Source organism: Carlito syrichta, unplaced genomic scaffold (genome assembly GCF_000164805.1).
Source record: "Carlito syrichta isolate Samal-C Ts95f unplaced genomic scaffold, Tarsius_syrichta-2.0.1 Scaffold305571, whole genome shotgun sequence".
Lineage (NCBI taxonomy): Eukaryota > Metazoa > Chordata > Mammalia > Primates > Tarsiidae > Carlito > Carlito syrichta.
Window position 1 is genome coordinate 250659 of NW_007249667.1, and position 26475 is coordinate 277133.

The 26475-nt window shown below is 40.8% G+C and overlaps 1 protein-coding gene across 1 annotated transcript in view; it reads left to right on the forward strand.

The window, feature by feature from the left end:
- The first annotated feature begins 6 nt into the window (after window positions 1–6).
- The window catches only part of CTTNBP2 (cortactin binding protein 2), a 168846-nt gene continuing 142377 nt past the window's right edge, over window positions 7–26475 (forward strand). The window contains exons 1-2 of the mRNA XM_021714285.1: window positions 7–65; window positions 13283–13390. Of these exons, the coding sequence (XP_021569960.1) occupies window positions 13328–13390 (63 nt within the window). The 5' untranslated portion in view covers window positions 7–65; window positions 13283–13327. The remainder of the gene's footprint in view (window positions 66–13282; window positions 13391–26475) is intronic.

A 26475-nucleotide genomic window follows, 5' to 3' on the forward strand; every position in this document is an offset into this window, starting at 1 on the left:
CGAGCTGCGAGCCCGACTCGTCCCGGGCCCCGGAGGACGCGGCGGGGGCCACGGCGGAGGCGGCGGTAACCGAGTTCCCGGGGCGGGCGCGGGGAGAGCGTGGCCGCGGGCCGGGGGCGGCGCCGGGCGCCCTGCCGGACCTGGTTCCGCGCCCCCGGGGCGTCCCGTGAGCCCGGGCACCTCCAGGTGCCCCTTCCGCGGTGCTCCTTCCTCATGGTGCTCCCGTCCTCGGGTGCCGCCGTCCTCGGTGCCCCTCGGCTAGAGGCCGTTCGGAGTGGGACGAAGCGGCCACCCTGGCTGGAGGTCTCTCCTGCGCCTTCCCACGGGGAGCAGCCCCGGGGCGCCCGGGTCTCGGGGCTCCCTGCGTGCGTCCCGAGCGACCCCCGCGCCCACTCCCTCCGCCGCGGTCGGCTCTGGCCAGGGGCGAGGGCTGGGGTGCGTTTCCTGGCGAATTTGACCCCCCATTGTTCACCTCTCGTGCGCGCGTGGCTGTGCGCGCGTGTCTCGGGGGCGCCTAGCACCTCTCGGCGCACCCGGGGAGCGGCGAGGGGGAGGCGGGCCATCGCCCAGCAGGTGTGGGGATGCCCATTGTGTGTGTCTGTCCGTGTGTCCTGGGGAGGGCCTTTGGGAGAGGCCCGTGTCCAGCTGTGGGCGCTGCTGCAGCAGAGCGCCAGCGCTTTGGGTCCCAGCTGTACGCTCCCCATCCCTCGGTGGTGGCGGGGGTCGCTCTTCCCAGGCCGTGCCCGGGTGAGGTGGAGGTTCTGCACCTGGTTTCGAGACATTGTTCTCCTTCGCCGGGATCTAGAAACCGAATGCCCTTCCATCCGTTGCTGGCCCTCACTTTCACCCCCCGACTATCGTCCCCGTGCAGAGGACTCGCGGGTGGTTTCCAGCCCCTACCTTGGAGCAGGGCTGGGGCCCCCTTTCCCGGGTGGAAAACGCTCTCAGGGTTTGGGAAGCCGCTTTTCAGGCGCTGCAGAGATCTGCAGAGAAAGACAGAGCCGGGAGCGCCTCCCACCCTCGGCCCGATCCGGCTGCTCCCGCCGAAGATTCGGGGTGGGATGCAGGGAGCGGGGCGTGGACGCCCCCTCCCTTCCTCCCACCGCCGGAGCGGAGTCCGCGCGGGCGCCGCGGAGGGCAGGGCCGGGCGTCGACCTCCAGGGCTGCCTGAACTTGCCCCCACCCCCTGGAGGTAAGGCTTTCTGGAGGGGGAGATGGAAGGCACTTGGGGTGAGAGGACCGGAGCCGAGGAAGGACTGGAGAAGCCGAGAGGGGGAGGCAGTCTGCTGCCGGCTTCCACTTGTGCAGCTGGCAAGTTTTGGAAAATGAGAACTTTCTTAAGATGTCTGGGGAAACCTGCCCCCTTGTGAATCGGTTCTCTGCTGCGAGGTACTTTAAGGAAAGGAGCCATTAAGACAACAAGCCTCTCTGGGAAATGATTGGGCGCCTGCATCCCCCAGAGGTGGTAAAGAGAAGGGAGTGAGAGGGATAAGAGGGAGGCGTGTGTGTGTGTGTGTTTCTTGTTTCCCAGGAATGTTGAAGTTGTTTGTTTCATCTGCTTAGAATGGGCTTCTTTCTACTGCTCTCACTAGTTTAATCACCGGACAATTAAACCAAACACAAACCATCTGATTTATGGTCTGTAGCTGATATATAGTTTTATTTGGTTAGATTGTAAACAAAACTCTGATCACCAGACAGATATTTGTGTTAACAAGGTCACTGTTCCCTCTCTGCTGCTCAACATTTTCGTCTGATTTTTCACTGCTGATAGTTGGGGATTTGATGATTTCACCCTTGTTAATGGGAATAGCCATGGAAAATCTGTGAAAGCGAACCTTCTTTATTTCCATACACTCCGTTTGGGTTCCAAATTTCCAAATCCAACAAAGATTCTTATTAGGTTTTTTTTAAATAACTTTTGACTTTTTAGTAAAATTTTGATGATGGTTCCTTATGCATCATGTGGGCATTTTCTTTTACTTTTCCAAGTAGTTTCGACTTAATGAGGCATGGTCTTCAAATATCAGGCACTTGACCTGTAGACTGATTTTTAAATTAAAGGAAAGCTAGGACAGAGGAATGCTATCTGTCATCATCATCCTTAAAAATCAAAGGCATTTTAATGCATTTTTGGATTTCTTGTTGTCTGAGGACTTAATTCTTTTAACAAGCAACTCTCTTTTTTTGTATTTTAGAGATTTATTTAATTTCAAATTGGTTTACATATTGTGCATTTTATGCATATATTTGGCAGCAAGAAGCCAATGGAAGCTCCAAAGCAGTAGGCTATTTTTGAAAGTGAATGTTTTCACTAAGCTTTGACTATTTAGATTGTTGCTAAGAAACAAGTTTAATTTATAGTTTTCGGTTTAATATCATTTTTAGTGGAATGTTTTAAATTTAGTTTGTGATCCTTGTTCTTAGCTGTTTAAATCCTGAAAGCATCCCAAGTGTAAAGCTGGGTAACAGCTACATTATTCAATAGGATCATATTAATAGTCTTTGCTGTGAACTATGCCAGGAGACCTGGGTTATTTTCAGTGCCTTAGCCAAATGTGATGACTTTTATGGGCCATATTGCTATTCCTACTCCAGAAATAACTCCTAACGGACAAGGCATTATGGAAAACAGAAATATGGAAAACAGAAATTGTCCTGCTTTTTATTGTCACCAAAGAATTTAGGAGTGAAAGGAAAATGGAGATCTTGTCAGAGCTATATTTGGGAAGCCAACCAGCATTCTTGTCATTCTGGGCTTTTCAGGAGCAGCTAATATGCAAGAAGTAGGTATACATTTTGTTGTTATGGTGACAGTGACAAGGAGTAACCTGGACAATAATTTTGTTAAAAATGCACAACAGTGGTGTTAAACAAATTAACAGCCGGCCCACTGGAATTTTTTGTTTTCCAGGTGACAGTATTGAATGTAAATACAAGGAAAAGAGTCTCCGTAGCCAATTTTGCTAAGCTTTTTTTTCCCCTTAAACTAAATTATAGTTATATGGCAACTATAGAATATTGAATGTTTCACAGCATAATTTTAAAGTAGGAAATAATGTATGTTTAGCACATATGACTGAACACTTACTGGGAAGGAGACATTGTGAGTACCATCTTTGCTGCCTTAAAGAAACACATTCCAGCCGGGCTTGGTGGCTCAGCCTGTAATCCCGCGCCTTTGGGAGGCTGAGGTGAGTGGATTGCCTAAGCCCGCGGGTTCGAGACCCACCTGGGCAGTGAGACCTCTTCTCTACATTAAATCAAAAAATCAGCCGGGCGTGGCAGCGCATGCCTGTAATTCTGGCTATTTGGAAGGCTGAGGCGGAAGGATCGCCGGAGCCCAGCAGGTCAAGGCTGCAGTGGCCGGGAGTGGCCACTGCACTCCAGTCTGGGTGACAGAGTGAGACTCCAACTCAAAAAAAAAAAAGAAACACATTCCAGTAATTGAAACTGGCATACACCCGGGAATCAAGTCAGAGACAATGGTGACAGGAGAGGCACAAATAATTTGCATTAGAAGTTTGGAGAGGAAGAAATCTTGGAGCTGGTCCCTAGTGGAGAGATCTAGAAACATTCCACAAAAGGATGGCATTTCAGCTGGGCCTTGAGCTGTAAGAAGGACTTGGACCAGCACTGCAAGAAGATGTGTGTAAATGTGACTGGATCTTAGGGCTCCTTGAGAGGTGGCCTGTGTGAAGGGTAGAGATGAGCAAAGAGGTTTCTATTGCAGATTCAGCTACATGCTTTAGAAAAATAGCTTAGAAATTGAGAAAATTGAAATATTTTCTAAAGAAGAGAATATGACTGTTTTCATTCTTTTTTTCTTCTTGAATAATACATTTTAACTTTCTGTTTGAGCTTGCTTTTGGACTTTAATGTTGTTGTTGCTGCTGTCATTTTCATATTTGTCACAGAGCAATTTTGTTTCAAGAAGAACATTTGTCCTCTCTGATTGAATCCATGCCTAGGCTAGATTGCCAGTTGGTTCTGTCCTTGTGTGTTTCACATAACTTTATGAGGTGAGAAAATGTTTCACAGCCTTGGTGCTTAGACATTTACAAATATCCACTGTTTGTCATGTGGACAGCAAGGCTGTAGCTGGAGAGAGTAACCTCCTCCTTCCAGAAGAGCTATATGAGGCTTGTTTATAAAAGAAAGCAAAGCTAGCTTAGCACAATGCTGGGCACATGGTACGTGTTCCACAGATATTTGTTGAATGAAGAAAATGAAAGAAAACACCAAAAAAGTTGTGTCTTAATACTTGATGTTGACTGGCTAATTGGAAAATTTACTTTGAGTGTTAGCGACTTATAGTGACACTATTGGCCCATGATTTGTAGTTATTAATATTATAGATATTACAGGTCTTTCTGTAACTTTCTTTTTAGATTCTCTTTCTTCAAAATGGTGTTTAAGGATGTAGTGGTGGTAAGATGGTGACTGTATCCTTTCCATCCTGAATTCTTCCAGTAGTGGAGTCAAGGCCACATCACTCTGTGGTGTGTGGGGGTGGGGATGATTGCTTGGAGGTTAAGAATGAAATGTGGGGAAGTTTAAAAACAGGAAAAGAAGCTGGGCTCGGTGGTTCAGCCCGCGCCTTTGGGAGGCTGAGGTGAGTGGATTGCCTGAGCCCGCGGGTTCGAGACCCGCCTGGGCAGCGAGACCTCATCTCTACAATAAATCAAAAAATCTGCCGGGCGTAGTAGCGCATGCCTGTAATTCCGGCTACTTGGAAGGCTGAGGCGGAAGGATCCCCGGAGCCCCGCAGGTGGAGGCTGCGGTGGCGGGAGTGGCCACTGCACTCCATTCTGGGTGACAGAGTGAGACTCCAACTCAAAAAACAAAACAAAACAAAGAAAAAACAGGAAAAGAGAATAAAGGGAAGGTTTGGGCAGGAAGAAGGAGGTTAGGCAAGGATTAGAAGAGTCTGCAACTGCACAGAATTGTGGGACCAGAGTTCATCTTTGAGTGAGTCTAGGAAGGATGTAACAGTGTTTCTCCTCTCCCCCTCCTCCACGGCAAGTTCTTTGTCACCTAAGCCTGAGTATTGCTTTAGAAGGAGCCTTTATTTGAATACACTTGATTGCACTCCTCTTGATTGGTGCTCCTTTGCAAAACTTATATAACATGGAGAAAAAGGAGGCTTATCTTCTTTCTTGGTGGTTAGGGGAAAAAAATGGGAGGACAGTAATAAGAGAGACGATGATGATGATGACATTGATAGTGAAAGATTTTTAAATTTTTGTGTAACCTGTTATTTAAAACTTACAAAAACAGTGAGACCATAGTATTAATTTTGTGTACAGCATGATGCCATCCATGTAAGAAATCCTGATTTTAGGGGTAAAAAAAAATGCTCTCTTCAAATAAATTGTTAGTAAACAACTAATATGTTGGGAACCAGTTTAAAAGGTTATTGTAAATGTGGTGTGTCAAGCTAACATTGTTATGTGGGGATACTTGTTTGCAAATGATTGGGTTTTAACAGTTTTATATTTTATTGAAAAGATGAGATGATTCCAAAGGCCTGCCTGAGTTCTTCCACAAAAGAGTTTTGTATTGGTAAGAATATCATTTAAGCTTCCACAGCCCAGTCTCTTCATTTGGAAAATCAGCATGCTGACATTTGCCACCTACAGATAATCAAGACGATATTCTTTAATGCACTGTAAGCTTCTTAAAGGACAGTTATTAGATCTGAATGTCTGCTCGCATGTGGAGCTGAGCCATGTCCCATGTCGAGCTGATGTAACATTGAAAAGCCCAGGGAGGATGGACATAGATATTTGCCTCATTTGAGATGTGCTCCCCCCGCACTTCCCTGCCCCCCCAAGAGGCAATCCAAAAGAAGGAAAAGAGGTAGCTTCAGGCTTAATTATCAGAAGGTGCCACCCCTGATTGAGCCACTTTTTTGCTTTTCATTCCAGCTTTCTCTTAGTTAAAATTAGTTTCATCCATTACTAGGTTTCCTTCCTGACATTGTTTCCTTGTTGGTATTACCTCCTTTCAATACACTGAGTTGCTTGTCTTGCATGAAAGATCCCAGGCGGTGTGGTTGATTTAAGGTGCTTGGCCTTGGAGAGCTGACACCAAATAGACCCTGTGTTCTCAGTACTGTGTGTTGTTTTAAAGGCACACACCAAGTGTGTTTGGATCTCAGGTTGTCTGTCTAGTCTAGGTTACTCTAAATTATTTTTGAAACACTAGATGAGTGATTGAATGCCTGGTTACTTAGTAGGCTGTAGCATTGTATGCTTTCGGTTTTCATACTGTGTGCCTAGGCACTTTATACCAAAAGGGGGGTGGCACGTGTTAGATAAAATCATGTGAAGATGTAATATTCTTGCTATCCTGGCACATCTAGTAGGGGTGAGAAAATATAACTAATAGACAATATGTTTAATATCGCGAGGCAGTGCACAAGGCAGGGCATAATTAATTACCAAGTGAAGTAACTGAATATACTTTAAGAATGGATTGAGACTAGAGATTTCTGGAGTCTGGAAAGGTGTTCAAAAGTGGAATTTGAGATATATGCTAAAGAAAGGGAGCATTCAGAGATATGAGGGGAGAAAGGAGGATTAGGAAGGACAACATCAGAGGTATGCAAACCCATAATGAAAAATCTTTCCTCCACATACAGAGAGAAATCAGGAGGAATAATCACAAGAAATCAAGAAGCAGCTTTAGAGATTTAAAGCTAGTTTGAGAGCCTGAGGATCATGCACTTTTCTTCATGAAAACATTTATAATCGACTAAATTAACATTTCTTAATGTAGTGACTGTATATACCTAGAAAGTTGTACTTTTTTTCATATTGATGAAACAGTCTTCAAATTTTGATCTCCTTGATATTTCAAGATGAGTTTCATTGCTCTTCCTCCTTCACAGCCCTTATTCATCCCCAAAGCATAAATCTTGCTTGCATAGAAAGTTCTAAATGCATTATTCATTATTAGCATGCACTCTTAAACTAGGAGGAAAATGCGTTTCTGCAACTTCTGAACAAAGAGACAGAATCCGTTTTCCTCAAATACTTCTCCAAGGCTTTTAGGCTCAGGAAATGACCTAAATTTCCTCATTCCAGTAATCCAGTTGCCCTGATGGTACATGAAATCAGGACTTTGGTGACTGGAGGAGATTTTAGAGTTCACTTGCTCTAACATCATCATTTTACTGACAGACAACCTGAGATCCAAACAGATGAGGTGACCAGCCCTATCCTGCTGATTGTCCACTAGCCAGTCTCTCCTCACCCTGCCCTAGTCTGACCACTTTCGCTGACATGCTGCCTCCCTTCTGTGCTAAACTTGTTGATCAAATGTAGGTACAACCACTGAATTTTAAGTCGGAAGAGGTGTTCTTGGTGTTAGTGGGAAGAGCCAGAGGATGTGCCTAGCTTTGTGTTTGGTCACCAGATTTTCTTTTTCTTTTTTTTCTTTTGAGTTGGAGTGTCACTCTGTCGCCCAGACTGGAGTGTAGTGGTCACTCCTGGCCACCGCAGCCTCGACCTGCTGGGCTCTGGCGATCCTTCCGCCTCAGCCTACCAAGTAGCTGGAACCACAGGCACGCGCTACCATGCCTGGCTAGTTTTTTATTTATTGTAGAGATGCTGTCTCGCCAAGTTGCCCAGGCGGGTCTCAAACCCGCGGACTCAGGCAATCCACTCACCTCAGCCTCCCAAAGCACAAGATTTACAGGCTGAGCCACCGAGCTTGGCTTGGTCACCAGATTTTCACCTGGCAGTCCTGATAGGACTGATGTGTGTGAGCAAAGATCTGAAGGGTGTCTCTGACAGTGTGGTTCATAATAATTTCTCCTGGAAGCTTTTTGGCAACCAATCATTGTGCTGACTCCATTAATTCTTAAAAGATATGGGTCAAGTTTTCCTGGACCTATTTGTCTGTGGCTATTGAATTCCCTCACAGAATCCTAGTATTTTAGATTTGAGCTGGAGGAGAGAGGTAGAAACTTGGTATTGGCCTGTATTCAGTTCTGGCAGTTTAAGATGATTCAGCCAGATTCTATTTTGTCTTTCTGCTTCCTCTCCTTTCCATCCCTTCCCTCTTCCTCTCTCCTTCCTCTCTCCTTTCCCTCCCTTCCCCACCTCTGCTCCCTCTACCCCTTCCCCCTTTCCTCTCCTCTCTCCTTCCTCTCCTTCTCTCCCTCCCTTTTCCCTCTCCCCTTCTCTCTCTCCTCCCTCCCTCCCTCTCTGTCTCCCTCCCTCTCTCTTCCTCTCTCTCCCTTTCCCCCCTCCCGCATCCCCCTACCAATGTGAGAGAAAATCCTGGCAAATGTCTTCCCCACACTGGCCTCATGTAATTCAGAACTGTTCATAACTGCTGTGCTGAATAGTTAAGAGCTTGAGCCTATTGCTCCTCTCTCATATGTACAAGAGGGCCCCCCCCAAAAAACCCTAGAACTTATTTATTAAAAAATTGTATATTTATTTATTCTTACATGTTTAAACTTTAGTCACCTTCAGAGTCTTCATTTGATGCAGTGCACTTATTGAGATGCTTTTTCCACTACTTTAAACAGTTTCTGAGCCGGGCTCGGTGACTCAGCCTGTAATCCCGCACCTTGGGAGGCTGAGGTGAGTGGATTGTCTGAGCCCGTGGGTTCGAGACCCGCCTGGGCGACTCGACGAGCCCTTATCTCTACAATAAATCAAAAACTAGCCGGGCGTGGTAGCGCGCGCCTGTAGTTCCAGCTGCTTGGAAGGCTGAGGCGGAAGGATCGCCGGAGCCCAGCGGGTCGAGGCTGCGGTGGCCAGGAGTGACCGCTGCACTCCAGTCTGGGCGACAGAGTGAGACTCCTACTCAAAATAAATAAATAAATAAAAATAAATAAACAGTTTTTGAACTCGTCCATTTGGATGCCTTTTAATGCATCTGCCATTTTTTCTTTCACCTTTTCCACATGGTCAAAAAGTTTCCCCTGGAGGGCTTTTTTTCATCAGGGAAACAAAAAAAGTCACTCAGGTTGCAACAGGGAGAATTGGAAGCTAGGGGCACAGAGGTCATGCCATTTTTGGTCAAAAAATGCCGAACATGCATTGCTGTGTGGCAAGTGTGTTGTCATGGTGGAAGAACCAGTCACCAGTTTGCTACTACTCAGGACGTTTCTTCTGCAAATCGTAATAAAACCTTCTCAGAACTTCCAGATAAAAACTTTGGTTAACCCTTTGATCTGGAGAAACAAATTCTGAGTCTACTTCAAGGGGCCTGTCCTTCAAAAGATAATTCTGGTTTTTGTGGGGAGGGAGTCCCCCATATGTGTGTGTTTATGTGTGCATAACTATATTGTAAATGATATATAATTATAGTTAATCTACAATAGATTAATATGCATGACTTTTTTGTGTCCCAGAGAAGACACACTCTTGTTTAATGGTCAGACTCCTGAATTAGTTTAAGCGGTCATGCCACATTCTTAAAAGTAAGTGCTAAGAAGCACTTTTCCTGGAGTACTTTTCCTGGCAAATGTAACAGGCAGAAGAGTGGCCTGTGGAGTTGAAATCTAGCCGGTTTGGTTTGGTTTGGTTTGGTTTGAGTTCCTTTCCATCACTAAAAAAATGAAAGCTGGATTTTTCTTTTCTAATGGGGAAAAGCAGGTGCTATTAAAAAACTTAATCTGTGAACATGTCTGCTGTCAGTTTACTGGAGTTAGAAGGGGTCGTGATTTCATCAGTGTCCTGATGGAGCTCTTAATTTGTGTGTGTGTGGTAGCACTCACTGTCCTATCTTGTATCTAATTTTGAGAATTTGCATATCCATATAGTCTTTTATAAACATTATAAGACTTGGAAAAATTTATTTGCTCTTAAACCAAGATACTTTAATAACAGCTTTTTGTATCTAAGTACTTTTATATCATATGTGCATCAAATTAATGGAACTTCATATGAATATATATAGTTTTTTTGTTTTGACTTTTGCTTCTGGACTTGTTTATTTTTCTAAAAATACATGCTTGGAGTCTTAAGAGCTCTAGCATGTTGCCACGTGCAGCATTTTTTATTTTTTTATTCTGTTTTGCCAGAATAGGAGATGGAAACATCAGCTATTAGAGAGTGCCAATTTGGAAATATAAGTTTTATTATAATATTTTTATTATGGGAGGCCGGGAATTTGTAGTGTCTTCATGGAGAAGCAGGGCTGGGAACATGAAAGGGGAGTTACAGGCAGCTGAACACCCTGTATATTTAAAACAGATACATCATTTATTACATTCTTATGGGAAACAGATTTCTTTCTAACATTCCATGTGACATAATCTGTGGTTTTACAAGAATGCTTGTTCCAGTGTTTTTTTTAATTTAATGAATTTCCCTTTTAATTGATGGTAATATATGGAAAATCAGAAGTGTAGGTTGCAGGCCATGTGTTGTGACGCTGATGATGATGGGGCTAGGAGACTCTCCTGACTAATATGAGTCAGGATCTTGGCAATGTCTTTCATAACTTAGTAGTTTTGAGAATGGAGCACTTTGCTTATGAAGCTTTGGAGAAACAGGGACAATAAAATACACAATTAATTAAAATCTTTAGAGCCACCAGCAGCATCATTAATAAAACATTACCTTCTAAATTTCATAAGAATTGCAGCTTACTCTCCCACCTCAGTGGAGAAAACCAGGATAAAAGAGCCTGTCTTTCATCATAGTCAAGAAACTGAGTTTATTGGACTTGGGCTGGTAGATTTTCAAAGACATGGGATCCTGGCCAATATCCTACTCCCTCTGCATGAAACATCTGGGTTAATAATTGCAATCGCCTGCTTTCATTTAGCACTTACTTCATTTATATGTTCTCGTTTAATCCTCACAAGAATTCAGGGTAAATGTGAGGATTTCCATTATATAGATAAGAAAGCAGAGGCTTAGATATATTGCAGAAATGCTCCTCACAGCGGAGTCCTTGGGCCAGCAGAATCTTCTTAGAAAGGTGGATTCACAGCCCCACCTCAGAAGTGAATCCGAACTTCCAGGGATGGAGTCTGTTTTGTTTGTTTGTATGTTTAACAAGGTCTTTAGGTGATCCTTATGCATGCCAGAATTTGAGAACAATTGGTTATGGTGGTATTACTGTGTTGTGAGAGCAAAATTTGAGACCTGGTATATCAAATGTTTCTATTCACAGGAAACAACTCTGTGTTAACCTTTGGAAGCAGAGGTTTCCCAGAACTGCACATCCTTTAGGCTTGCAAGAGCTCTGATTTTCTTTTGCCCTCTTTAACCCCTGCCTTTCCAAATAAGTGCCCTACCCAGCGTATGCACAAAAAGAAACCATTTTTAGAAAGAGATCTTTGAAAAATCTTTCTTCAGAGAATCCCTATTTCTGGTCTTTCCCCTTTATACCATCATATCTCTTTCCAGAAGTTCCCTTTGACACTGAAATATGACCAATTTGGCCAAGCCTCTTTAAAAGCCTCTGAAATCATTTATGATCTTTGCTGTGGCTACTTCTGTGTCTTCACAGGAATAGCCTGGTGTTAACTAGTTTGTATTGGCTGATGGATAGAATTTTTTAAATCTTATTTCAACAATTCATCTCAAAGAACTTATTCTAAGAATGCTGATACCATGCTGATAAAGTATGTGGACGAGTCATGGCACTTGATTTTATATCCTGGTTTTACCATTTACTGGTGCATGATCTAGATACATTATCTGATTTTCTTAATGATAGCTTCTTAACTAAAACAAACATACAAGCAAAACAATGATGACTATACGGTATAGATTTGACTTGGTTCTTTGAGAATACTTTGGAAGCCATTGGGTACCACTCTGGCACATTTTGAAGAATGACTTCTGAGGTTGGGTGTACTGAGGTATTTGGGGTATAAATGTGTGTTTCCTTTTCCTGTGATGGTAACTGGTTTTCTCAAGTGAGTCTCTCTACAGAAGGGAGAAGGTGAGTGCGTTGTGGAAAGAACTCAGGCTTTGAACTCACCCAGGCTTGATGGTGAACATGCTAACGATCCTCTCCCAGCTTTATCTCTAAAATGGATGTCAGAGGACCTACTTGTAAAAGTTGTTGTGAGAAAAAAGATTGGAGTTGGAAACAAAAAGAACTGAGAATCAGTGGTGTATCAGTGCAATTTTACACCTATGATTGGATGCAGTTGCTGAGGGAAGGGATGCAGAGGAGAATACAGCAGGGTTGGAAGAGCATTGGGTGTGTTGGATCATGAATCCCAGGTCCCTGGTGCTGACCTCAGGCTGTAGGTGGGTCTCTGGAGGGCTCACTTATTCCAGCCTCAGTTCTCTACTAAGCCTGCCTTATAGAATGACAAGAGGCTTCCGAGGCATTGCATTAAAAAAAAACACTTTGGTGACCATATAGCAGGGATTTGCAAACTCACCTTGCCGTGGCTTAGATGAATGCACATGAGTGGCAGTCCAAGCTCTCAAAAGTATGTATACTGTACTGTGTGTGTGTGTGTGTGTGTGTTGGTGAGGGAGGATTGGCAATGTGAAGGAATATATTCCTTCTAAAGAGGCAGCTGCAACTTGGTTCTGCGAATTACTGCCTTATGGAAATGGGAATCTGGGGTTACTTGCTCATCTAACTTTTAAAGAGAAACCAGGATCTGGATTTTTTGGGGGTGACATCTTGAGATTGTTTAAAATGTTGGCTGAATAGGGAAACACATACACACACACACACACACACACTCTCTCTCTCTCTCTCTCTCTCTCTCTCTCACACACACACACACACACACACACACACACACACACACACACTCTTTGTGGCCTAAGTAACACGTCTGTGGGCCAAATTTGGTTGTCAGTTGGTGGCCTCTGCAACAGTGATCTGTATACATGACCTGTTACTATTGGATGTTCTGCAGTTTATAATATTTTCCCAGGAGCCTTTACATTGGGCCACTTCTAGGAATATATCCATGCTTTCTTTGCTTAAACTGTCCCCTCTCCCCAAGATATACCAGACCTAGAGTCTTTGTTTCAGACTCTAGGGGACTTTAGATTTGTACTCCATAATTTGGAGAGATTTTGAACCTGGGTGTGCAAGCAAGCTGGGGAACTACAGCTCCTTAGAGGTGAGATCTGAGAAATTGGCATTTTGGTTGTTGTTTCTCCTCCAAGAATATCAAGACAGGTGATCTACCGCTGATACCATTCAGCAGTGCCTCTTGGATCTGCTGAACCACTGGGATAAAAATTATCCATTGTATCCCGTTAGGATGTGTGTATCTTTCTTAGGCGTCATCTTTTCATTGCCTTATGTTTTATTTGTGTTACAGAAAAAAGAGTTTGATGTGGACACCCTCAGTAAATCAGAGCTGCGGATGCTCCTGAGCGTGATGGAAGGGGAGCTGGAAGCCCGAGACCTTGTCATTGAGGCCCTGCGGGTAAGAGCATTGTGGGATCCGGTCTCCTGGATGTGGCATGTTATTTTTTCAAAGAGCCAATGGCAAACCTTATTTTCTTAATTTTTGAATTGAATAGATTTTAAATGTTATGTTAGGTCAATATGTGCTCCTTACCCCAAAACATCAACCCATAACCTTTAGAAACTCCAAAACAAACACTGATGTTAGATGGTCATTGAAATGCTCAGAACCAAGAGTAAACTGTTTAATCTGGGAAACTTGGGAAGTCAGCTGTATTCGTTCAGAAATCCTTTCATGTTTCACATGTTTATGTGGTTAAAGACATATGTTTTCGGAAAATTGGTAATTTGGTATCCTACGTGTATCTGAAGGCAGTGAGGAGAAATTAAGAGAATCATTTATTTAAAAATCACTGATAATAGAGCTATTTATTTCCTATCTAAATTATAAGTAATTTTTTTTGTTTTTAGAAACTCATGAGTTAAAAAGATGTTTATGTATTCATATCTTCATAGTTTTATTGTTTTTATCTGAGCTTACAGTAATTTTGAAATATTTCCATAATCTTATGAAGAATATATTACTTAAATGCCTCAGTAAAATTTTCTTTTTGAAATAACAATATAGATTAAACTTTCCTAATGAAGAATTTTATATTTAGGTTATAAGGTTTAGCAGACTTTATACTTGTTTTAGTATGTGGACCATGCATAAGTTTGTGTTTAGATTTTTTCCCTCTCTTCTGTTTAACACTTTGTTCACATTTAATCAGGTATTTTCTGGCTCTTGGTCATTTGGCCAAGAAGAATTTATTTATTAAGTATGGGTTTACCTTATTTCACCAGGGACTATTTCCTCAAACTTTGTCTTAGGGAGTTTATTTTAACATACATATGAAAATCTGTAGAATGTCAACACATCGTTGCCTGTGACGGGAACTTATATGATGGAAGAAGAAGGTGTTAGTGGTGAATGGTCAGACATAATAGAGGTGGACATGGTAAGAACTTGGTTGTGTAGGGTACAGGAGATGGTTTCTGAAATCATGTCTTCAGTATATTTTCATGAATAGGAAGTGGCACAGTAGATATAATGCTTATCCCTCATTTGGATTGCAGAGAACAATTACCTCAGAAAAATAGGAGTATCGCTTTACCATCTACAAGCCAATATTAAGTTGAAGGTGTGGCTTTTTGAATGATGAGTTTTGTTAAGTAGACATTTGCACAGTTTGGTTGGGTTCATCCTATTCCACATTTGGGACATTTGTGTTTCTTGCCAATGTATATTTTATTGAATGGACTTTTTGAGAGAAATGCTGAGGTATATAACTAACACATGTGACCCTCAGCCCACAGACGGAATAAAGGCACATCAGCTGCTGAGGCCAATAGTGTAGCTGCTTGAGACCAAACAAAAGTGAAAGACTTTGGCTCTGCCTTGGGTATTTTTCTATCCCCTCTCTGTTAACCTGTGAAAAGCATCAGCTCTGTGGAATTTCCCACTGCTCACATCAGTGTTTGAACATTCAGCAGAGTCTGTGTTTTCATGTATCATCTTAGCAACCACATGTATTTCTCTTTCTAACTTAATTGCAATACTTTGAAATGTAAAAGTAGAAGTAAAGGCTTGCTAATGATCAGTTCTTGTCCAAGTGAACATTCTTCATAGAATCTAGGATTGTTAGAATTGCAAGGAGCCTTTGATGATATTAGGACAGTTGTTTGCGTCCCTGTCAGATCTGATGTCTCCTTTTCATAAAATATTTTGTTAACCTTTGCCCTCATGTATTTAACCTTATAAACAATTGCATGTATAAGCATGTTATGTTAAAAATAGAATAATTAATACATTTCCCTAATTGTGATCTAAAGATAACAAGGAAGTATTGACAATAAAACATAATGTAATCAATATATAAATGCTCAGGCATGACTCTACTGAATGACATGATAACACAGGTGGCTGTTTGCACCTATTCCTGGCATAACCATGAATGAAATCGTTGCAAAATAATTCGGATCCCATTGTGCCATGTTGTTGACTCAGATACAGTAAGCAGATTTGCTGTGGGTGAGGTGATTTTTCTGAAATGAAGAGTGACTCTTGGTAAAGTTCCAAACAGAAGGACACATTTACATGAGAAAATTTAGTTTATTAAATTTGCTTGGAAAATTCAGCTTGTTAAAACAATTAAAACAACTTGTTTTATAGGTAGAAAGGAGTTACTCTGTAGGCACAGATGGTGGTACTGAAGGTTCTAGTGGAAGAAATGAACAGAGGGACATGTGAAAGTGGTAGAGAACATGGGATAGTTCCTGGATATGTGTCAGGCCCTGTACCCTGCCCCCTAACTGCGAACCACTGTGCAAAATGAAACTGCTCTCATCTCTTTCCAAAACCCCTCGTGTAGGTACCGCTCCTGTAGAACACTACTGGCTGAGAGCAGTCTGCTTTGTTCTTAAAATTAAACAAACCAAAAGAAAGCCCAGAGATTGTGACTTTGTCAAGATCACAGATGTGGCCCACATGACAGCTTCCAATTCCATTTTCACATAGCACCCCAGGTGAAACTCAGTGTATATGGAGAGTCTTATAGTTGTTTGTTAATTTTTTAAATTGAGAATTGCAATTTCTTTATTTAGATGATTGTGTTTTTTTAAAGTAGATAATGTCATTTTCACATACCTGTGGTAGCTATCTTAGATTCACTGTGGTGATTTACTAATGATTGTTCCCTGGGGCATTCAATGGAACTAGTGACTTATTTACTTGGGTTCAAATGTGTCCTTTAGTTGCCTTTTCCTTTAGCAGTAGAAGATAATTTAGTGACAAACTAATGCCCCCAAAAGAAATTTGAAAGGAGGAAAAAATGTGAGACTTTTATTTCACATGATGAAGTCAGCTTCTCCTAAATTTAGAATTAAAATCTTCTTAATCAGTAATCAGTGTACTGGGAAAGATGTGCATTTTGCTTCTTTAAAAGAAAAGTCAAAAGTAATATTCCTCTTAAAACTTTAAATATGTTTGAACTTAATATGTAAATCATAAAGATACCTAATTTGTACCCTGGACTTTATTAAATTTAGAAGTGATTCTGTTGTGAAACAATCAAATGCCTTAGAATTTTAAAATCTTTAAAAATATGTTCCAGAATAAGCTGTTTTACTTTTTAAGTCATGCTATTCTAATGCTTTTGATTTCCAAGTTATCATACAGAATTGCATAGATCATTGAATTAATTACAGTAGACTTTTCAGAACAAGTCACAAATACAATTTGGGGTGGAGAAGGGTGTTATAAGATTACAATTTGTATCTTAGTATTTTTACTATTCTCATGTGTTTAAGATAAAAATACGTCCCAGTGTAAAAAGTTCATGGTTTTTTATAACAGATTCAAGACATTACTTTTTATTGAAAGGAAAATTATACTTTAAAAATATCAGTATTGATAAAAAATCTGAATTGCATAAGGCCACTTAATTGAAGTGTATTTTCATTTAATCTCATGGGAAGTATTTGTTTTCTCAATGATTCCCCTCATTCATACAAAGTAGGAGTAAATCTTTGAGTGTGTGTGTGTTCAAATAAAGTTCAGAGGAAAATACTTTGGAGTTTAATAAAGAATTTGGAGAAGCAGCTATGCTTTCTGAAAAGCAAGTTAGGCGCAGAAACTTTTGAATTAAATTTAATTGACTATTCAGAATTTAAGTACACAGTTTATAAAGAAATCAGTGACTCCAGGCTGTTTAGTTTGTGGAGCCTTCTGACTTTTATTTATTTTTCCTTCTTGCCTCAATGTGTTTTTTTGCGTTTGTTATTTATTTTTAATTCTTTATTTTAAAGATGTGAGCATACAATTCAGGGTTAGGTATACAAATGTTCATTATGCAGGTACCCTTGTTGATGAGGTATGCCCTCCTCCCCTGGTAGATTCCCACTGCTGCCTATTAATACCGCCTCACTCCCCAGCAGTTTTGTTTTTATTTTTTGTTAGAGTCTCACTCTGTCACTGGAGTGCAGTGGTACCATCATGGCAACCGCAGCCTCTAGCTGCTGGGCTCAGGCTATCTTTCTACCTCAGCCTTCCAAGTAGCTGTAACTGCAGACATGCACCACCAAGCCCAGCTAGTTTTTTGATTTACTATAGAGCCAAGGTGTGAAATGCTTTATGTAAGTGGAGATACATTATGCCACAATTGTGTCTGTGTTGAAAATTCTGTATCTTGACTTTATATATTTAAAATTAATTGTTCTCAGAAATGTCATTTGGCCTATGTTTTCCTTTTCTCAGACTGTGACTCAGTATGTTCAGAGTCTGACCTGTTACATTGGGTTTAAAATTCAAAAATTAAAACCTTAACAGTCAAATCATTAAAGCTTTTTAGTGATTTTGCTGTGAAGCAGGTTTGAGTAATGGACCAGACTTTTTGGGGTTTTTTTTGTTTTTGTTTTTTTATTTTCAGATGTTTTTCTGTGGTGGAGAGTTGTCCCGGGCCTTGTAGGACATTAGCAGCCTGCTTGGCCCCCACCCGCTAAATGCCACTGGCATTTCCCCAGTCTTGACCACAAGAAGTTCTCCCTGTGGGGGACAAAATTACCCCCACTTGGGAAACACTGCTTGAAGGCAATACAGGTCAAGGAAATACCACTTTAAAAACTATTTTTGCTAAAATAAATTTAAAAGCTCTAAATTAATGATTTAAGAAATTGTGACAGTGATTTTCTTGTAAAATAGTGTCCCTTCAAAGCTAAAAATGAATCTGAAAATGCTCATTTTGACAAATTTCATTACCCTTTCAAAATGTGCCACGTATTTTACTATTTGAAATTGAATTACTGTTTCTTACCCAGAAATCAAATGCCTTATTTTTCAAATTAAAAACCTTTATGGCTGTATGGCTCAGTGTAGGAATCTTGACATAGAACAATGGCAATCTCTTTAAATAGAATAACGCTTCCACTCAAGTTTTAAAAACAGCTACTGGTATGCTAGAGTATTGTGAATGTTTTCCCCATATGACATGTCTGCTAAATGCTGATAAAAGAATAACAATCTGGCTTTTTTGGTTTTAGCTAAGTAAAACATGCCATCTTTTGTATTTCAAAATTCTCCTATGAATGTATGCAATTGATTGACCAAAACATACCCTTTTTTCTGAGCTGCTCATTTTAATTAATGAATGAATTATTTTGCTGAGCAGAGCTGAATTCATGAAAACATAAATTAATTTAAATTTCCTTTCCTGTCTGCTGAGATAACGCTTTTGTTCCATGTCTAGAGAAAGGAAAACGGGTGTTAACCAGACTTTGTGTTATTCCTGCAAGCAAATCAGTTTTCCTAAAGTACAAATAGCTGGTGATTTTTAAACAGCATTGTATGTTGTTTGCCTAGTAGGACAAACACAGAAATTATAGTTTTGATTCTTCACTTCTGAGAAATTTTATTTTCTCTGATGAACATTTACCATAAGTGGGGGGAGGGGATAGAAGAATATCATACAAAACAGCTTTTTTGTATATCAGGAAATAAAGTTGATGAGGCTACGAAAGCAAAGTGTTTTAATAATTAACTGAAGTCACTGAACAACATTTTCTTGCTGATTATTATTAATAAATTATCAAGATATCTGTGAAGAGAGCAAACTAAAAATCAGGTCTTTTCGGCTCAAAACCACATGCCATTTGATCCACACTGGGTACAGGATAGAGTCAGGGTTGCAAATAGAAAGAGTCCAGGAATTTATTTTTGTACACTTTGAAGATGTTCACCATTACAGGGGACTCTTAGTCTAATTAAAAGTTTCTTCTAGCCGGGCTGGGTCAGCCTATAATCCCGCACCTTTGGGAGGCTGAGGTGAGTGGATTGCCTGAGCCCACGGGTTCGGGACCCGCCTGGGCAACATGGCGAGACCTCATCTCTACAATAAATCAAAAAAAAAAAAATCAGCCGGGCGTGGTAGTGCATGCCTGTAATTCCGGCTACTTGGAAGGCTGAGGTGGAAGGATCACCAGCGCCCAGCAGGTCAAGGCTGCAGTGGCCGGGAGTGGCCACTGCACTCCAGTCTGGGTGACAGGGTGAGACTCCAACTCAAAAAAAAAAAAAAAAGTTTCTTCTTAGACTTAGTTCTATGTGATCTGAAAACCCAGGGTGTTCCTTTGAGACATTCTCATAACATTTAACCACCTCATCTTAACACTCAGTGGTTGAGCTGCAAGTCATAGGTTTTTGCAGAAATTTATTTTTTATTTTTTATTTTTTGAGCCAGAGCCTTACTCTGTCACCCAGGCTGGAGTGAGTGGCACAATCACAGCTCACCACAGCCTTGACTTCCTGGGTTCAGGTGATCCTTCTGCCTCAGCTTCCTGGTTAGCTTGGCCTACAGGCATACCACCACGCCCAGCTAGTTTTTTAAGTTTATTTATTTGTAGAGAAAAGGTCTCAATAGGGTGTCTAGGTTGGTCTCGATCTCCTAGGCTCAGGGGCTCAGGAAGTCCTCTTGATTCAGCCTCCCAAAGTACTGGGATTCTAGGTGTGAGCCACTGCGCCTGGCCTGGTTTTTGCAGAAATTCCTTTTGTCACATTTATAATTAATTCTGTGTTTTGATTATAAGAGGAATCAAAGGCTCAAAGAAATATTGTCAAAATTCTATTTTTCTTTGGTGTCGTTATTTTGGAAAGAAAAATTAAGAGGTTTCTATCTTGTCCTTTTTCATTTTGAGTCAAAACCTAAATCGTTTTTCAACAAATGAAATAAGGAAGAAAATGCTATATCCCATATTTCATGTGATAGCTGAACAAGGTGGGGAAAGAAGGTGAGGGGACCCATGCTATCATTCACTCAACTGATATTTATTGTCTTTGTGGTGCTCGGGGTCCTCGGCACCAAGACTTCAGTGGTTAACAAGGGGTGTGATTTCGGTCTCATGGATCTTGGACTCCATTGAGAAAGATGGGCATTAAACTGTTAAAAGAAAAACTTTAGACAAATTACATTTAACAAGGTTTATTTGAGCAAAGAATGACTCATAACCAGACAACACTAACAACCAGATGAGGTTCTGAGAGCCCCACCTGGCAATGTGGCAGCATCGTTTCATGGGCTTGAGTGACCACGGTGTGGGGATCTCAATGCTTAGTTTCACTAGTGTTGCCTTTGGAGCAGGGGCACGGTGAGAGCCGAGTGAAGGAGTCACACACAAAATGAGGGCATGTATCCTCTTGGCATTAGTTTCTCCATTCCGAAAGTGGAGGACAATCATCGGCCTCAAGAAATGGCGTGGGGACAATAGGAGACGATGCATTTGAAGTGCCTGGCATAGAACCCAAACCAAACAATGTTAAGTCCCATTCCCACTCCTTCTCCCACTCAAATTCCAGCCTCCTGGAGACAACAGAAAACCTCGGAGCTCCTGTGAAGCGTGAGCCAAATGGAATGACCCTTTTCTCAATCTTACTTGCCGCCTAGCCCACCGTCCTAGAGTGGAGAAAGGAGGTTGTAGAGAAGAAATTCTTTTTGTTTGAAAGAACAGAACCACCTTTGGTCAGCTGTGGGAGTGCCTTGCAGGGGAGAGAAGTGGCTTTTGGAATGTGTTGTTCAGGCAACAACACTTTCTAAAGCAAAACTGCCCCCCCCCCCCCACCTCCAGTAGGGTTTAGGAACTTTGGAAATTTTAGAAGTGTATTAAGAATATTACAGAATGTATTGTTAATTTTTAAGTGCCATTTTAAGTGTATAAAAATGGCATAATGAAAATGAGACCTATGAATTATTTTGTATACTGTTCCCCCGAGTGTCCATATTGAGGAAACATATTCTTTACCATGCTAAATCTTTTGATTTAAGGTGGCATTATTTTCAACTTTGCATGAGTAATTCTGTTGACAGCCATCTCTGTTCACAGTCATTTCAAAGTTCAAAAACAAAAATTCTTTTCTGCAATTTCCTCTCTCTACTTCACAATGGTGAGCTAGGCAGTAAGCAAACCAAAATCAAAGAAAGGATCATTCCATTTGGCTCACACTTCACAGGAACTCTGAGGTTTTCTGCTGTCTCTGGGAGGCTGGACTTTGAGGAGAAGGAGAGGGAATGGGACTTAATATTGTTTGGTTTGGGTTCTACGCCAGGCACTTCAAATGCATCGTTTCCTACCATTCCTGTGCCATTTCTTGAGGTCAGTGATGGTCCCCCGCTTTTGGAATGGAGAAGCTAATGCTAAGGGGGTAATGCCCTCATTTTGTATGTGACTCTTACCCTCTGTGCAACATTGATGGAACTAAGCATTTTCTTAGAGCCAAGGGTTGTCATTTATGGAGTCTTTATTTTATTTCAGTTGCTGTGAATTACCAGAACATTTCCACACACCTGCAATCAATTGTAAATATTAAAAGCTACACAGAAATTGAAGCTACTAAGGAATGGTTTGTTAGTCTTCTATGTTTAATCTTTCATTTGCTGCTCCCTTCCAATTGACTGTAGATAATTGTAAATCCTTAAAGCTTCTAAGATCGTATTGAGTGGCAAATATGATAATACAGATGAGCATCATTGATTTTTTTAATGTTTCCTTCTTTTCATTAATTATCATACCAAAAGTTTGCACTTTTCTGTAATAAGGATATGATTCTGTCATGTTCTGAATAAGAGACAACATGCTGGTGCATGTGAGAATGTTGCATGACTTGGATTTTAAGGAAATGGAGATTTCTAAAATGTACAAGGACACAATTGCTAAGAAACTCCTGTTTTTATCCTGACTATCTTCTCATATTTCAGTTACTATTGTCTGTCTTTTATAGCTGCACTTCATTTTTTTAATTGTTATTTTTTATATTTTATCTGCCCATTTGTTTTATATCTGAAAAAAAGTAGCAGGTTGTAAATGGAGTCCTTAGATAGAAATTTGGTTTGGTTTCCATGAAAGATGGTTGTATTGATTTCCTTGACATTATAAAAGTCTTTGATTTTTTTTTTCCAATCATAAAAAGTTGCAGTGAACTTGTGAGGTTAGACTATGTAAGCCAGGGTAATGGTAGAGGCACTACCAATGAAGAGTTCAATATTTTAAATAATTGGCATATTACAATGCAGATGTATCATTGACCTTGTTAGAGAGTTTAGGTTTTCTTTCACAAAGCCTAGGTCAACGGAATCTAGTTTTAGATTAGGTTATTTAAAAGAAATCTCTAAGCCAGGTGCAGTGGCTCATGCCTGTAATCCTAGTACTTTGGGAGGCAGAGGTGAGAGGATAGCCTGAGCCCAGGGGTTAGAGACCTCATCTCTACAATAAATTTAAAAAAATTAGGTGTGGTGACGTGCACCTATAGTTCCAGCTACTTAGAAGGCTGAGGTGGAAGAATCGCCTAGACCCAGCAGGTCAAGACTGCAGTGGCCATGAGCATGCCACTGCACTCCATCCTGGGTGACAGAGACCTCGACTCAAAACAATAATAATAATAATAATAATAATAATAAAATAAACCTCTAAATGATTTTTAAAATTTAACTGATGATTTTCTATGGGTTATTTCTTTTCCATGAGTGACTGTTGATAAGTCCTTCATAAACATGCTCAAAAGTGCATTGGGTTTCCTTCTGGAGTGTCATGAGAAAATAATGATTCCTCACTGGGTGTAAATGAGAAGCAACCTCCTGTCATATCTGCTTAACTATATCAGAGGTGGTTTTGTGCCTGTTTGGGGGGTAGTAATAAGTTGAGTTTTGTTTGGTGGGACTGAAAGTAGAACAATTAATGAAAGGGCTTTAGAAACTCTTAATAGATGCTGTTAATATGTTAAGCTCTTAATGAGTTTAGATTTCCAACGGTTGACAGTTGAGATTCATTGTAGGTTCTGAGGTAGGAAAAGGATGGGATAAAAACAGTGTTTAAGGGAGATTATGTTAACCACTTTTGGAAACAGATTGACAGAAAAAGAGAGAGAAAGGAACCAAAGAAGCAATTACCATTGACATTAAAGTATGGCTCTGTGAAGCTCCAAGTTCTGGTTGATGGCTGGAAATGTAGGTGATATGTTGTGTGTGGGGAGAATATTAACAGGACTTAAATAGACAGGGGATTGTGAATAAAAATAACTCCTCCGGCATGAGTGTATTTTTTTCTTTTTTCTTTCTTTTTGTTTTTAGAGACAGTCTCGCTACGTTGCCCAGGCTGGACTCAAACTCCTGGGCTCAAGGGATCCTCTTGCCTCAGCTTCCCAACTAACTGGGGCTACAGGCATGCATCACTATGCCCGGCTTAAGAGTGCATTATGTTCTAACTAGTGACAGCAGACAGTTATCCCTAAAGTAATTTCATTGTCAAAGTAGAAACCTATACTGCATTATGAATTCACACTCAACTCAATTAATACATCTGTTCCAGTTCCAATAGTCTTTTTTGTGCTAGTCATTCAACATTCATCCAACAAATTTTGCTGAGTGTATATTATCATGCTTGGTGTTGTGTTGGGCACTGGGAAGAAAGTATATACTGGACAGCCCCGATACTCATGGGACTTATTTTCTAGTAAGGACCCTAACCAGAATTAACAAGTTCCATTTGTGATAAATGCAGCAACAGAAATGTACTAAGCTCTAAGATTATGTGCCATAACTGATATGATATTTCTCAGACCCACTGTGAAAAGCTGTGTAAAATAGAGTCTAATTAAGAATACTAAGAATTTAGCAAAATAAGAATACTTATCATAGATTAAATAAAAGACAAATAATCATGTTCCTCTGATTTGGTCTCTACCTACTTGTGTTTCTTTCGTGTGGCTCCCTCAAAGTTGTTTCATTTTGGGGTGTGATGTGTTGCTCTGTGTGTTCTTGACTTCACCATAGAAGAGACTTTCAGACAAATCCAAAGTATAGTTGAAGAAAGAATGTAATAGAAATAAAAAGACATACTCAAGGAAAGCATGGGTACCTTAAGAGAAAGGGCATGTGCTTGCCTTTGACAAGAAGCTTTATATAATTTTATAGCAATGAATGAGCAAACTGTGAGCTAAGCGGGATGAGCTGTAGGTATCTGGTCATTAATTTTGATTAACATCTCTCAACCTTCTATGAGTTAAGAGAGGTGGGCTGCAGGTATCTTGTCATGAGTTTTGATTACCATCTCTCAACCTTCTAAGGTCACAAGGACCTTCTAAATAATGAAAGTTATTGCCTAACTAGATTTGGGCTTTTTTAGAATACCATGTCTATGTTTGGGTAACTCTCTATTGTTTCTGTGATTTACTGTACTGGTAGATCCACATTCCAGCCCACACAGTGGTCAGGTCTGGTATGCCTGGTCAGTCAGGTGAAGGTCATGTTCTGATAAGAAGGATGTCTGAACACTTACCCTATTTTATTAGACCTGCCTGAAAAAAATCCTATCTAGCGATGTCTAAACTGACTAACCTGCCCCACTATGCCATGTCTCCTTCTGATCTCTCCTTACATGTAGATGGTGGCCTCATGGAGTTCTTGCTTTTTCAAACTGAATGTTTGTTCTTCCTATTTATCTGTCATTCATTGGGTTATTTGAGATTTCAAAGAGTACAGCTGTTTTGTATCAATGACTTTACAGAGGTGTTTGTTTGTCCTTTAACAGCTCCATTTATATAGGGGAAGCCAAAAAATGATGTATATACATTTTAAGTATGACATGCACTCAAAAGATGGCATTAATCAAATGAATACAAGCATTATCAAGCGACAGGCAGGACAGTCAAAGAAAAGGGTGGAAGCACGGTAGAGTGAATATCATACTACACATTGCTACTGTAATTTACTTTGAAAAGTAATACATAGATAATATCACTTAGAATGTGTATACATTTTTGGCATCTCTGTATTTATTGAAGCCTCAACTCTTTGGGTTTTTTGCCCCACTCTAGGGGGTTTGGTGAGGTAAGGACTAAAGTTGTTTTTTTCTTGGGTTAAAATTAATTCTTTCCCAGGGAATTCTGTGTTTACTCACCAAGAGCAATTCTCCAGGAGGATTTTTCCCTCTAGAAATGTCTGAATCTTATGATGAACATTCTTTAAGGTCCTGACCTATGATCCCTTTTGCTAGAGAGGAGAAAGGATTCAAAGATAAGACTGTGTTCCTGCTATGTTACAAACCACCCCAAGACATCATGGTGTTAAACAACAGCAGTCATTTGCTTCGCTTACAAACCTGCAATTTAGGCCTCGCTTGGTGGGGACAGTTCACCTTCTGCACCACATGTGGCAGTGGGGGTGAGAGAGTATTGGAGGATCTGCTTCCAAGATGGCCCCCTCCTATGCTGGCTGTCTACCAGGAGCTCAGCAGGGACTGGGGGCTTGGGTTTCCTTGTCACAAAGTGGCTGGGATCTAACAGTGAGCGTCCTTAGAGACAGAAGTAGAATCTGCCCACTCCTTAAACCTACCTCACAAAGTCACTTTTCATTATAGTAGTTCCTCTTTATCTGCGTCTTCACTTTCCCCCGTCTCAGTGACCTACTGTCAACTGTGATCTGAGAATGTTACATACAATAAGATATTTTGAGAGAAAGAAAGTCTATTATTCGCATAACTTCTATTACAGCCTATTGTTATAATTGTTCTATTTTATTATTAGTTATTGTTGTTAATCTCTTACTGTGCCTAATTTATAAATTAAACTTTAGCATAAGTATGTATGTGCAGGAAAATGCATAATATATATAGGGTTTGGTCTTAACTGCAGTTTAAGTCATACCCTGGGGGTCTTAGAACAGATCCCCTGGGGGGAGCAGGGGACACAATATCAGTAAGGGTACCTGCTGTCAAACCAGGCAAAGTGGGGATCGAAGGGAGGCCCAGACTTTATCTGTACGATGACCACTTGTATACCTAATCCTGAATTATACCCCACATCTTTACCATTGTTTGCCAAGCCTGATCTGCTTGGCATTCTATTTAGTACTTCTTGTAGATTATCTCTTTGAATCCTCACAAGTCTCCCTGGAAGGAGATACTGTTGTTACCTCACTTTAAGGCTCATAGTTAAGGAATGTGTCACACAGCTGATAAGACCTTGGACCTAGGTCTTTCTAACTCCAAGTGCCCTTCTTATTCTCCTGTAGAATCCCGTGGAAGAGG